Source organism: Lingula anatina, chromosome 8 (genome assembly GCF_051362555.1).
Source record: "Lingula anatina isolate TDL-2025a chromosome 8, LinAna3.0, whole genome shotgun sequence".
NCBI lineage: Eukaryota > Metazoa > Brachiopoda > Lingulata > Lingulida > Lingulidae > Lingula > Lingula anatina.
In genome coordinates, this window is record NC_141774.1 from 7,241,772 (window position 1) to 7,257,204 (window position 15,433).

General features: G+C 35.4%; 1 protein-coding gene across 1 annotated transcript; it reads right to left on the reverse strand.

Moving 5' to 3' along the window:
- Positions 1-2,209: 2,209 nt before the first annotated feature.
- LOC106179141 (glutamate--cysteine ligase catalytic subunit) lies at positions 2,210-15,411 on the reverse strand. Its single transcript, XM_013562675.2, has 16 exons — positions 14,799-15,411; positions 8,870-8,973; positions 7,754-7,873; positions 7,554-7,622; positions 7,276-7,383; positions 6,797-6,855; positions 6,273-6,493; positions 5,828-5,941; positions 5,424-5,562; positions 4,963-5,084; positions 4,551-4,637; positions 3,875-3,979; positions 3,547-3,634; positions 3,276-3,376; positions 2,860-2,983; positions 2,210-2,361 (listed from the first exon to the last, which is right to left on the reverse strand). The coding sequence occupies exons 1-16, from the start codon at positions 14,952-14,954 to the stop codon at positions 2,210-2,212; spliced, it is 1,869 nt and encodes a 622-aa protein (XP_013418129.2). The 5' UTR covers positions 14,955-15,411.
- Between the last annotated feature and the right edge of the window lie 22 nt (positions 15,412-15,433).

Below are 15,433 nucleotides of genomic sequence, written 5' to 3' on the forward strand. Positions count from 1 at the left end.
TTAACATTTTTCCTTATACCTGCCGGTATTATTTAACCTAATTTATTAATTTAATTTTTCTTTAACCCGAGAAGGCAAAACGATATCCGTTTCATGGGAATTGTATAAGGGATATGGAAAGGTTGAATAAATATTATTATTATTGTTATTATAGAGGTGGTCAATCGGCCATGCTGTGATTACTGTATTTAGGAACTCGTGAATGACAACATACTGGACCCTGGGCAGTATTAAAGCATCACCTTTTATATGAGTACACGTGCAGGGTACATAGGGTATACAGGTTAAAATATGTCAACAGTTGTAGCCAAGGAATCTCTTTTTCCCATTGTCGCTGACAGTGAATATGTACACTGTTTCATCAACTGGAAATACGGACTGTATGATCACAGCTCGTAAACAAAACGTGCCAGTTCATTAGATATATAGATATACTAGTACTTAACTTTATAGTGATGACCACACCGCATTTAGCGATGACGTGGAAATGTCACAAATATCTTGGGTAGTTAAAACATTAATGGGCGGTTACAGGAGTAATTAAGCTATGTGTTACTGTCCCTCACCACTGTCGCATGACAATTTCGGTCTCTTGACCCATTTCACATCGAGTGCATTTTGGGAGACTGACAACTTGAAGGTCTGGCCATTACGAAGAGAATTACCTAACAGAAGCTTGCCCTTGTGCTCGACACGACAAATACTAATTAGTAAAATCCCTAAAGCAAAATCACTTGCTCTGGTTAATATGACAGCAAATACATGTATATAATTATAAGCAAATAGACACTTTAATTTGCTTCAGTTGGAGACAGCGGTCAGGCTACAATAAGACTGCACCAGTATATTACATGTACCCGGCATGGCACCACAGAAACAGCACTTAAAGGAAAAAATTGACAGTTCTATTTAAATATGTTTATTTTCAAAAGTCTTGTAGACGCTATTGCTTAAAGCACCCCAAGTTTTACCCCTTTTATAGTTTTTTACCCCCCCCCCTTCTCTTTAGTTTAGAATGGCGTCGCTATGGCAATATCACTTTGCTGATCATTATTCTGAATTTTGCGTATACAAAAATTATCTAATTTCTCCTCGCTCACTAGTCCCTTAAAATCGGTGAGACTGGGGAAAAGGGTTGGACTGCCCAGGGAATAACAATTTTTGCATTTTCAAGGTATGTCGCTCTGCATGCGTTAAAATACACAATGTAGTCTCCATGACAAACAGTAAGGGTGTATTCCCAGGGATTTAGATCGACACAGAGATTATGATTTAGATCGACCTAACTCCCTGGGGGTCCACGCTACATTGCAGTCAGCCGAGCGCGCACCATAGTTACTCACCGCCTTACAGCTTTCAGTATAGGCGGGACAGACGCTTAAGCCGGCTAATCTGACAGAAATCAAGTGAGACTCCCCACAGGGATAGATCGATCTAAAATCTATGGAAATGGGGTCTAAGTATAGGTGGGTATAACAACGACGTTAGAATAGTACCATAATGTATTCACAGATATACAGGTCGGCAAAACGCAAATTAATTAATATAAAAACAGGAGAATATTGGATCCAAGGACATAAAGTCACAGTGTACACCGCGAAGACACAACAAAGAATGCCTCAGAGGAGGCCTGAAGCGAATTGCAATTGTGGTTCCGTTCATCACAGCGAGTTGGTATAGAGAAAATGCATTCTGGGTACTTGGAGCACGGTCTCTGAATGGGAAAACTGGCATCCGCACACTATATTGACGGTTCGGTTTCCAAGCCTTGTGTTTTTAGTATGTAATTTATATAATAAAACAATGAGGTAGTGCTCGGCGACACATGCTTCTCTATACGCTATTGTTCATCCATACAATAAATAAACGCTGTTATATAAGCGATATGTTCGAAAAAATATACAGTTACATGTTTGTCAATATGTTGCCTTCACTTGGGGATCTTTACCGAGCAGGAGAGCTGCTGGTTTGACACGGGACTGTAGAAGGACGGTCAACTATACGTGGATCATGTGCAGAGTTACGGTACCACATGTTATTACTATCCACCCTAGACATACATGTATTTAATCCACATGCACCGGTGCTAAAATATTGCCCTCAAAGGCGTTATTCGTTTACATTGGAGATCTTATCTGAATAAAAAAAAAATATATATGGCCAATCAGATGTTTGATAAGAGCAAAAAATAAAAAAAATGCTTCTGATTTCAAAACATGTGCTCCATATTCGTGTTAGAGATCTCTTGACATTTACACATCAGGTCGTAATTGATGCGTTCAGTGACTACGGAGTCCTTCTTGTAGTCCGGATGTGACGTCACAAAGTCTCGAATCCATCTGGCGGTGGTGGGCGTTTCTCCTGGAATAATAATAATAATAATAATAATAATAATAATAATAATATGCTATTTACGACCACGTTCGTCATTTGCCGCAGGACTGTGTATGCTATATTAACATTATAACTAAAAAACAAGAAATCTGAACAATGGAGCCACTGTCGTGTTAAAAATAAAATATAAATATATCAACGTATACACAAGCCCTCCAAACATTCCGGAATAGCGTTGACGACACGAGTGAAACCCTCATAACAAACAGTTTACCACTTTGCAAAGACATAATACATATACATACATATTTCTGTTCATTATGTTTTCTATTATGATAATAATATCATCATATTACTCTTGAGAAAAGATTTATTCTTACCTGACGCTCTTTTCCCAATGAAGGCCAGGTATCGCGCTGCAGTCGCTCTAGTTTCAATATGAATCTTGTCGTGATCGTCTAAGTATCTGTTAACCAATGGGATTAATCCCGGGAAAACTTTGGACTTAAAAATGTAAATAATTACCTGACGCTCTTTTCCCAATGAAGGCCAGGTATCGCGCTGCAGTCGCTCTAGTTTCAATATGAATCTTGTCGTGATCGTCTAAGTATCTGTTAACCAATGGGATTAATCCCGGGAAAACTTTGGACTTAAAAATGTAAATAAATAAGCACTTAAATTCAATATATGGATAATATACAAATATGTCAATCACTGACAGAAAATATTATGGAATTATGGTTTCTGCCCCCCCCCCCCCCTAAAAAAAATCCATAAAAAGAGGCTGGTATGTCAATACCTCCATATGAAGTGTTTCTATACTGGTGTTTCTTCATGGAAAATCTTTTATTATTCTGCTTCCTTGCGTATGCATTAAACGGGAAGCAATGTATGCTTTTTAGTTGGTGTGAAGGTGTTTTATTGAGTGGTAATTATTTTACCTTTCCATTGAAAATTTCATCAGCTGTCATCAGAGAAAACATGTTATGATTCAATTCATAGCCGTTGGTTTGGTGTATTCCGTTTGGGATTTTCAATGGCTCTGAAATAAGGATACTAAGCTGAACCAATAAAAGTAAAGAGAAAGAGAGAGAGAGAGAGAGAGAGAGAGAGAGAGATTATCTTCTGCAAAAATTCAGTCAGAGAATAAACATGTATACCACATATGTGATAATTATTTGATCAAGTTAACAGAGGTGAGATAACAGTCACCTTTATTCGTAAATATATCGTCTCTAAAGTAAAACTTGCTCGATCTCACTGCGTCTCTTTTTGAAGCTCTTCCCATGTTTTCATCGACCTAAAGAGATAAAGTGTTTATTCATATCTGTATATAATATATCATCTTAACAGGTTATTTTACCTTTCTCAATCAATTATTATCATAAAGATAATTTCATTATTTTGGGAAAAATAAGTAATGATTATAAATAAGTCTATCACATTGTATATGAAACTTATGGAGTCCACGTAGAAGATGTTTTTTCAATTTTATTATTATTATTATTATCATTATTATTATTATTATTATTATTATTACCTTTGAGATGGGTATAGCAAGGTTGATATTATACTTCAGAAGGGCACGAGTCAAAAAAACCACAAATACAGCAAATGCTGCGTTTTCAAAATCTGTCAGTTGTACCTGTAGAATACAAAATTGTCATTCATATTAGTAGATAAGTGAATAAAATAAATTATAAATAAGAAGACAAATACGGTGGATATTACTACGGCTGTGTTCCTTTTGTGAATTTGTAACAATGCCTTAGATGTAGTTTTTTCAGTTTATTACAGTATAGGTACATTTTCAGCCTTTCTCCAGACGGGCATACATGCAATTTCAATATTCAAAGTAATCAAATGCAAACAGTGTCAACAACAAAACTCGAATTCAGCTGTTGCTCTCTTTAGAGTAAGCTATTAAAAATCAACTGAAGTTTCTATCAATGATTTCAAACATGATTCTGATATCTTATATTCTGCATTTTTAATTGCACGCAGTGAGTATGAATTGAATTGCACAAATCAGTTTCATACACACACGCACGCAGGCATATATATGCAAGCTCACACAGACTCTCTCTCTCTCTCTCTTTCTCTTTCTCTCTCACACACACACACACACACACAGAGAGAGAGAGAGAGAGAGAGAAAGAGAGAGAGAGAGAGAGAGAAACAAAGAGAGAAAGAGAGAGAGAGTCTTTTTGTCGTACGTCCAATGGTCTGAACTCCAAACACCAGCCGGCTGACGTCGATGGAATCTTTAACCGAACAGACGGGTAATTATTTGCTTGTACGATCTGAAAGTAAAACTTTGTAATAGTGTATTGAGAAAATAATGCAGTTATGTTAAAGGATAGTTAAAAAGACATCAGCTTCTAGCAGTTGATGATGTCACCAATGACAATGTACGTGCGAAAAAATGTTTTTTATCCAAAAATCAAAATTGATTGAAGAAGATGCGTCATTTTGTATTAGACTTTGTGTATTTGCATATGCTGTATATATTACTATTTTTTTTATTTTATTTTATTTTATGTTATTTTTATTTATTTATTTATTTATTTATTTATTTATTCATTTTTTTTTGTGTAAAACTACTAAAATAGTTATTGTTGGTATAACCGTATAAAGACTTAGAGAGTCGAATCGTTTGTCTCCACATTGCTGCACGTGGCGGTCAGATAATCCCAAAGGATCTCGCGAGAACAGGTTCGTGACGTAACGAGACATGGCGTCATCCACCCCTGGTGAAATTAGAAAGAGTGCACATGAAAATAAAAGCATGCATTTAAACAAATTGAACAAAGCCATTAAGTATTGAGTTAAATAAAACACCAGTGTATATTTATGTCCATAAATTTTGCAGTCGAATTAAAACAAACCGTTCAGCAAATAAATAAATGAATAAATAAATAGCGAGCCTCATTGTAATTATTACGAGTGTATGATCCGTAACAAAGACAATGGATTCGTAATGGTAATGGAAATGCATTCTCGTTTCTTCATTATAAAATACAGATATTCTACTAAGTGGATTCAAGCCATGTATTGCACGCCTAAATAGATTTAATTATATACATCACCGTGTTTCAGAAGTGTCCCAAAGATCTCGTCATCCATGAACATCGGGCCGTCGTTATAGCAGGAGTTACAAGGTTGTGCATAGCAACTCACGGAGTCGATACGAGATTTTGTCGTCCTGTTGGTGCCAGTTCTTCTATTCTGTAAATATCAACTTTCCAAATATGCAAGAAGAAGGCAGCAATACTGTAGAACAACACAAAGATATGTATTTGACGCCAAGGAAGCCACGTGCAGTGCAAAATTACTTTTAACAGTTTAAATTAGAGGAATTTAAATATGGTTGTCCAATATAACATTTCAAGCAGAATCCTAAGAATCTTGGGGTGCTCAGTTTTCATAAAGACGCACAATAACGCAAACACCTTTTAAAGAAATGTGTAATAATTATACTCGCTATAATTACCTGCCACAAATGCTCTTGCGTTTTCTCATCGGTGTATTGAACAAAAATTGGCCAGCGGCAATCAACGTCTGACAAGTAGCCTCTGTGAATGGGCGTTGCTGCACTAAGCGCCATCTATGGAACAATTCATAACATTTCAATCAACAATGCTTGAGATGGCATCCTCTGGGCAAACAAGTATATATGCAGTATTCTTAATCAAGCATTTTTGCTATGCAAATTTTGATGACATCATTTTGTTATGTTAAACTATGGCCCATATCTTGTCAAAGTGAACCATCCCAAGGGGTCAGTTTCCATTGGCCTATTGGGACACGTAGTCATCTACGTTATGAATATACCGTACATCCAGTTCAGGTATACAGTTTTTTCATAAAGTTGATGATCATCGACAATTAATCAAAACAAATATATCGAAAGTGAAAAATAATTTTCACAATCTTACAAGCACTGGGCAAAGAGCTGTCAGCTGATCATGTACAGCCCTGGCTTCATCTAAGTCACGTGCTTGCAGGGTCAGTTGCAATGAACAACTAGCGCCAAAGAAACTGATCCCATTGTCTATATAGATTGTATCCTTCTGTGCCTCTTCCTGCGCTTTGCCTTTGTCGCCGAACTTTGAGAGGTCTTCTTCAAATGGATCCAAAGTGTGAACGTCTTTAAATACTGCAGAGAAACACAATGTAACTGTTAACTTATGTATATTATATAGTATCTATATTTATAATATTTACATTGACATTACATTGTAATCAGTATTGGAAAAGACGCCTGGAGAAGAGCGTTGGAGGCTAAAACTAAGAGACTCTGGAAGAATTGAATTCAACTTTTGAGATCCCAGGACAGGTATGCATGGTAAGATAGTAAATATAATTAGGTGATCTATGCTCAAATGCAACTGTAGGAGTCAACGATATACATATAACCAATAAACATAAAATAGACACAGAAATTAGTGTGTTTACGCACTCGGTATATGGTCCGTGTGACGCCCTCTTCTGTTTAGCCTGTTGTTAAATGCCATTGCACTGTAAATATAAAGCATATATACTTACTGTTGTAGTCTAGTTTATGACACGCTGAGTATATCAGATAAAAAACTTAGTCCATGTACAGTATGTAGCATATTATTTTCGAGTATTCTGGTACACATGCAAAATATAAAAGCGTTTAATTGTCTTGATAAACCTTAACCATATAGTCAACACAAATTTTAGTTGATATGTTACATGATATGTTTAAATGTAAACATAGCTTTATCTGATACATTAATGCACACGAGTATACAGTGCAATGTCAGTTATTAGATTTGAATTCAAACGATTTTTTCCAATGGTTAACGAAAACTTGCAGAAAATTGCTTATGAACAATTGCGAATTTATCTTTCCATGAATTATAAAAAAACGAAACAGCCGATAAAGTGTTTCGTTTTCTATGTCGATCTTACTTATATCTTCCCCCTGTAATTGCCGCATCTGGGAAAAACAGAGATTGTGTTATACCGGAAGTGGGAGTTGGCGCATGCAAAGGCCAGGTGAAACCTCGACATCCGGTTCTGTGAGAAAAAGAACATGATGTTGAGTTCATTTATAATACATGTAAAATCATATTCTATTGAATGAGTATAGACTATAATAAAGTCCACGCAGTAACGAGTTAAAATATATTTATTGTTGGTTATTCTGGCATTTACAAATGAACGAGAACAGTATGAAATAACAGTACCTCGGAAATGTTCCAATAGAAATAACAGAGCTGCTTTCCGAGTTGAATGCCTGTTGAATCAATTGCCTCCTAGAGAAATATGAAAAAGGACAAGGAAAAAATACAGTAAAATACAGTAACAAATTTACTTAGACTGACTGACTGACAGACAGGTAGATGGAAAGTGAAACCGGGGCCTAGACCCATATTTATCTACGTACCGTTGGGCCATGCTTCTTTCTACTGATTTGATGGACTCTACGTCTCCTGCATATGGCTTGAAAGGCACTGACTCTACCATATAGCTTGAGTATTCCCGCTGCCAAGCGTCTTGCCATTGACTGAAAAAACAAATAATAATAATAATAATACATTTCTTGAACCCCCCCTGCTCGTGCGTCTCAGGGCTGTTAACATTTACATATTAAACTAAAACTACTAAACTAAATTAAAAACTAACATTAAAGCATTAAGAACTAGATGATAAAATTTAGCCAAAATATTATTTAAATAGAGAGGTTTTAATTTTTAACAGTGATAAAAGTCATCAAAATACACATTTGGTCTGTTAATAAAATTGGACCATAATATTGGTTCAGCAAGCTCAAAAGCCCTGTGACCAAATGTTTCAAGAGTCTTTTTGGTATAGTTTCGCTTCACTTGTAAATGCACTTGTAAATAAACTTGCAGTCGAATTTCACATTATTTACATTTTAATTCTAATGCAGCGTTTATAACTGTAAATCTAACATTCTGACGATGCAGCAGATTACGTAAAAAGTTAAGACTGAGGATAGAGCCATCTGAATAGACCGATTGAAATCTCTGGGAGAGAGGAGCAACACATACTGTCGGTTAGACTAACCATACGAAAGATATGAGAATTAGATATAAATTTTATACTTATTAATTGTTCGTGAAATACTGTTATGTTCCGTCTATCACATTGATACAAAGAACTTACGTATACTGTTCTTATTTTGACAATGTAAATGATACATGTGTTTAAAAAGGGGAGGGGGTCCTCTACATGCATTAATTGGCTGAATCTTGAGATGTAAGACGGAACCGTCAAGGGTTCTCAGTCTATTGACAGAAAATTATTTAAATTTACAATAAATGAAAGCCACACAGAATTTGCCGAAGAGCTCAATGTTACCCCAAGAGCATCATTTGGCAACCGTATGGAATAGGCCTCTGTAAAGCGTTCGTGCGTCTTAGAAAATAACATTGCAAGATTTCACCCTGGGGCCTATGAGAGGGTTGATTCCACAAAAAAAAAAGAAAGAGTTTGAGTGAGGATAAATTATAAAAAAAGACCATGATAGCGTGCTTGCCTTTTTCCCCCCGATTTCTTCAACGTGGCCACCAACTCAACAGCTTTAATGGCAACTTTTACAGTTTTCTTCTCGTGGTCAAAATGCAATAGGATATATTCGGTCTGAAAAGAAAAAAAATTAGTAAAAACTCGCTGAGTATCTATAGACTTGGAAGTGGCTTAACGCGTTTCTGAATTATTCCTTTGGATAACAAGGCCCATAGCTTTTGTCTAAAAAGACAGGAAATAAATTTGGCCTGAAAAGACACCGCCGATTAATATTTTCACAAAGAGATATTTGAAGGGAATTGGCTGTAAAATCATTGCGACAAAATACTACCAAATCCCACCTTATGGTTTCAAATAGCATAACTTAAAGAAATTCCAAAGAACATCGTTTCATATTTCTCGTAAAATAAATGACATCTGGACAGATAATTGCCGCTTTCTTTTTGTGCTGTATATAACCCTAAAGTTACAAAATGATTCATTTATTTATAGGAAAGTATTTTGCACTATTACAAATGTAATATAATATTATATTTGTAATATTTTATTACAAATATAATATTGAGCACTTTGTCAAATACGGCACGGTTTTAGAATCACCTTTTTTCTCCTAAGAATATTTCAATGGATTTCATAACAGTATGGAGCTGGAATATTCAGACCAACAAATGAATCAAAATTGTTCAGACAGGGTGTTAATACATCAGTTTTTTTTATACAGACGATAACAGGACTGGTAATCTGATGTGCATGATTGCTTTTTAATCATTTTCCTTTTGTCACAGTTATAGTGTTGAACGATAAACGGAGACCATAATCCCAATAGTACTATACCCCGTCTTTTTATAATAGTTGTGTACCCTGCCTGCTTATAACACCCGGTCTGGGAGCTGTTTCAAATATAAACCGTGAATCATCTCTTGGTCAAGATTAATTCTTAGCAACCGATCCAATGACAGCATGCATCGACATGAAACGATAATAATATTTCTCATTGTGATTAAATAGGCGCAATATAATAAGAATAACTTCTGCTGTTGACATGAAATGATAATAATGTTTATCATTGTGATTAAATAGGCGCAATATAATAAGAATAACTTCTGCTGTTGAACGCTTGTTATCTCTTTAAGACCCATATTTGGGCTAAAGCTGGTTAGTTCTCGCCATTCACCGTTGTACACGTCACACGCACCACACACTAGCAAGGTGCCCGACACGTGTGACATACTCTCGTGCTTTGCACTGTACTCCTGCACAAATATCAGCTTTACCTTGCTTACCCCAGGTGCATTTAGTTCTTCTCGGAAATTACAAGTGGAGATAGTATATTAACGGTATTAATGTTGCAGACCCTACACTGGCTAGGTCAGCAGAGGCTACAGGTATTTATGATATGTTATCTTGTATGCTCAAAATAAATTGTTCTACATGTTCGCGGTCAGCACGTACAAAGAGGGGGGTCTTTGAAAAACTTTACCTTTTGACATCAAAATCCACGTCTATTCATAGCTTAACAAAAATTTAATAATCATATGTATGAAAAGTAATAAATAAACGACAACCGATGAGGGGTTCGTACACTCAACTGTGATGCTCGCAAGGTTCCCTCCTTTTGCCTGGGCACATAATGTTTGTTCACGAGTTGCACAATTTATGGCCAGTTTCTTTCTTTTTTTTTTCATCTCTTTCTTTCAGAAAACCACTAATTAATCCCTTTAAATGTACATGGATTTATACGTGGAAACCCATGTATTTTCACTAACAATATTTTTACATATTGTGTACACTGGTCTTACTTTCCCTACCGGCTACTTTAATTTTCATAACAACATCGAACCCGGTAACCTACAAGGAATATTTCACATTGACTGTACTATTCTACACTGTAGCTTATAGCACGGAACCATCATTTTATTTGAATGATTGTTGTTTGATTGTTAGAAAGAATCGTCATTCTCTCTCCACTTACCAATTAAATATTAAATGTAATACGGGTAATCATTCAATAATAAAAATGTTGCATCTCCTGAGAAATAAAAAGTACTTCATATATACATGTAGTTTCCCGTCTTCAGAATGTTTATCTGAAATACAATCAAGGGGGATATTTTTACACAATTTATGGCCAGTTTTTTTTTTTTTTTTTTTTTTTTTTTTTCATCTCTTTCTTTCAGAAAGCCACTAATTAATCCCTTTAAATGTACATGGATTTATACATGGAAACCCATGTATTTTCACTAACAATATTTTTACATATTGTGTACACTGGTCTTACTTTCCCTACCGGCTACAATTATTTTCATAACAACATCGAACCCGGTGACCTACAAGGAATATTTCACATTGAGTGTACTATTCTACACTGTAGCTTATAGCATGGAACTATCATTTTATTTGAATGATTGTTGTTTGATTGTTAGAAAAAAAGCGCCTTTCTCTCTCCACTTACCAATTAAATATAATTTTGATAAGAGGGACTGTTTTGTTAAAAAGAGAACAAATACATTTCGAAAAATGCATTCCCAACATTGAATTTGAAAAATGTTCATGTTTTACTATATACCGGGAGAATAAAGTGCACCTAATATTAAATAGTGATAATAGGAAAATCCACTATAATTATTTTTTTCCATTGCCATGGATAATTATTCCATGACTTGGTATACACGATGTTCAGAAAGCCACTAATTAATCCCTTTAAATGTACATGGAAACCCATGTATTCTCACTAACAATATTTTTACATATTGTGTACACTGGTCTTACTTTCCCTACCGGCTAAAATTATTTTCATAACAACATCGAACCCGGTGACCTACAAGGTATATTTCACATTGACTGTACTATTCTACACTGTAGCTTATAGCATGGAACCATCATTTTATTTGAATGATTGTTGTTTGATTGTTAGAAAGAAGCGTCATTCTCTCTCCACTTACCAATTAAATATTAAATGTAATACGGGTAATCATTCAATAATAAAAATGTTGAATCTCCTGAGAAATAAAAAGTACTTCATATATAGTTTCCCGTCTTCAGAATATTTATCTGAAATACAATCAAGGGGGATATTTTACCATCTTAGTTGACACAGTTTATGGCCAGTTTTTTTTTTTTTTTTTTCATCTCTTTCTTTCAGAAAGCCACTAATTAATCCTTTTAAGCGTACATGGATTTATACATGGAAACCCATGTATTTTCACTAACAATATTTTTACATATTGCGTACACTGGTCTTACTTTCCCTACCGGCTGCAATTATTTTCATAACAACATCGAACCCGGTGACCTACAAGGTATATTTCACATTGACTGTACTATTCTACATTGTAGCTTATAGCATGGAACCATCATTTTATTTGATGATCGTTGTTTGATTGTAAGAAAAAAGCGCCTTTCTCTCTCCACTTACCAATTAAAGATAATTTTGGTAAGAGGGACAGTTTTGTTAAAAGAAAACAAATACATTTGAAAATGCATTTCCATCATTGGGTTTGAAATGTTCATGTTTTACTATATATGGAGAGAATAAAGCGCACCCATTATTAAACAGTGATAATAGGCATCTGTACTATATTTATTTATTTTTCATTGTCATGGAATATTATTCCATGACTTGATGTATACGATGTAGTGGATACATGTATTGAATTAAAACCTCATTAAATACTCCTAGACATACACTATGGTAAGAACACATCATTTGAAGGAAACATCTGGTAATATTATCTGTTTCCCACTAAGACTTTTGAAAGAAACACTTGAGCTATCAATATTCGGTCAAATATTTTAGTTTATTTCTACTGAGTATATTTTTGTTTTTGTTCTTCTTTCCTTCTTCTCAGACTGTTAAAAAGATTAAACGTAACAGGAGTACGACTAAGCAATTTATGGACTATTAAGCCCATGGTAATGTTCGGCTCCGGCGATGTAACATGTGTTGAAAGAGGCGCTAACATTTTGGCACCGGGCATTGCAGGTCATAATGACATCGGTTTGCCTCCAGAAAGAAAGAAAGAAAGAAAGAAAGAAAGAAAGGAAGGAAGGATATATATGGCCTGGCCTAAAGTAGTTACCCGGCTGTGACCTTAGAAGATGGTCTCTATTTGATGTTCCTGGAATGTGCAATTAAACTCTCAGATAGGCACTTGAGTAAACAACCCGTTATTGCGGAAGTAGTCGAAATCCCCAACGTGTTCGCGCCTGTTTCAATGCTTATCTGTTCATTTATTATAGTGACTTGTGGTTTTGGTCTGTCCATTTCGCCTGTTTTATGGTTGTGCCTTATCAATTCTTTCATCGTAGTTTCTGTCCAGATATTTCTTCACCTAACCCCGTCGGGCATTAAAAACAAACCATACTTTTTCATGTAACTTTTACCTGTTGCCGTATCCCTTTAAATCCAAAAACTTTAATATATTTTTTAAACTTATACAGCTTTTATTGCTTTTAATACGACAACACTTTGGCAGAGCATTTTATTCAAAATATCGTATATTTTATACATTTTATTGGGTACCTTTATCTTTTTTTATTTCTTTACATAAACTTTTGTTAAATATCTCTAATTACATTTCTTACTTTAGCCTAAAGTCGTTAGTTCTATATTACATGTAAGATTTTTTCTAAGAAATCAGTTTTAAGGTCGAGAGTGTAGAGAAATCTCTGTTGCTTGCTGCCGATTTTTTAAAATCTTATTTGTAGATAACACTGAGTAAAAATCAATTGTGCATTCATTAAGTGTTCAACCAAAGAGTGAAAATAAGGGAAATATCTAATTCCTATAATGTGTGCAATGTATCTGAACACATTTAAAATCATTTTAACAAATTAATTGACAAAAGCATAGATGAATGTAAAAAATAATTTCAGAGTGCATGAAAGGCAAAATGTTCAACGATTTTTCCTGCCCGTACGCGTGTATTGACTGTCTTCGTTTTTTTACCAAAACTCACGGAGAGCAAAAAGAGCAACATATCTAAACTTTAAAAAATAACTTTTCTTCCCTCATGGCAATGTCCACATTGATAAGTGTTTTTTAAAGTGCGAAAGTCTGGTCACAGAACGCCACATCTTTTTGTTTACTTCTATTTGTTCACTTCAAACTTATATATAAACGGTGCTTGCTCTCTCTCTCTCTCTCTCTCTCTCTCTCTCTCTCTGACGTAGACTCAGCAAATATGCACGCGTATAATAACAATTATTTTTTTTTGTCATTCATGAATTGTAGATGTTATAAATATAACACAGCAAATTGAATATAATATATATATATATAAAATGCAGATGAGTGAGTGAGTGAGACGCCTGAGTGTATGTCACTTGCAGATTGCCGCCAAGTGTTAAAAGCAATGGCGGGTCCTGATTATTGCTCAGGGGGAGAGAACGAGGGTAAATTTATCTTTTCAGCAAAATGGATAAAACTGAATGTTAGTTTTACCCTAATGTATACAATAAGTGATGCATTTTTTCATCTTTATCTCATTCCGTTTGTCATATTATTTTCAAAGGGAATAAAGGGATAGAAGCAGGAGACGGGTCTCAGAGGCTAAGAGTGCAGTACCCCCTCCCTCAACAGATGGATTACATATATATGCAAGTTGCCAAAGACGCGTTTATGTCACACATGAATGGAATCAACGAGAGGTTGTCACATTCACCTAGCTTATAGTGTTGTACTAGTTTGTGCCTTTGAACACAACTTTCCAATCAAGGTGTCTTGTTTTCGACAGCCAACTAGGTGTAAAAATTATCACACTCTCTGTTTTTATGAATTACGTACAACAGAATGTATGTTGATTGATCATAACATTTACAGGTATGATGAGGTTGTTTAGAAATATGACCCCAGTAACTTTGTTTTTGATAGGTTGACATCAATCTTTACCAAAAATGTAAAATGCATCACAATTTAAGGCCACTAAGAAATATCCTACCTCATCACCCCATAGAAGACCCTTCTTTGCTTCATTTTTATACGCCTGGTATTTTTCGACAAACTCTTGGACGGCGTGGAGGCGAATGCGTGGCCAAATGTCACTGATTTCCTCTGCCGTCAACCACCTTTCTCCATTCTGTGTCAAACCATCCATGATGTGTCACCCGCGTCCTGAACAAAGAATCGTTAGCGCGCCTTCCTGTTGACGGATGGTAGTCGATAACAGTGCATACACTGTATGAATGCGTATCCTCCACCACCCTTGCTACCTGCCTGTGCACTTGACGGTAACCTACTCTGGCTACTTCCAGGGCTAATAGTAAGTGCAATATTAGGTGTTTCTCCGCTCTAAATCTCCATGTGGTCTTACCGGTGGCCATTACTCATATCTATACCATCGGCCCGGTTGAAAGTGATTTTTTTGCTACTTAGAAGAGGTATGATCCATTTTTTCTCTTCGTGGTACAATTCATTACCTGTATAAAAGCATATCGCAATCTGTGCTGTGGTCAAATAAAAAAGGTAGAATATCGGATTTATATCAAGCAGGACTGAATAACTAACGCTTTCAAAGTGGGGGACTGGTGGTCGGAAGTCCCTCTATAAAAGATATGAAGAAAATAAGTGATGAAT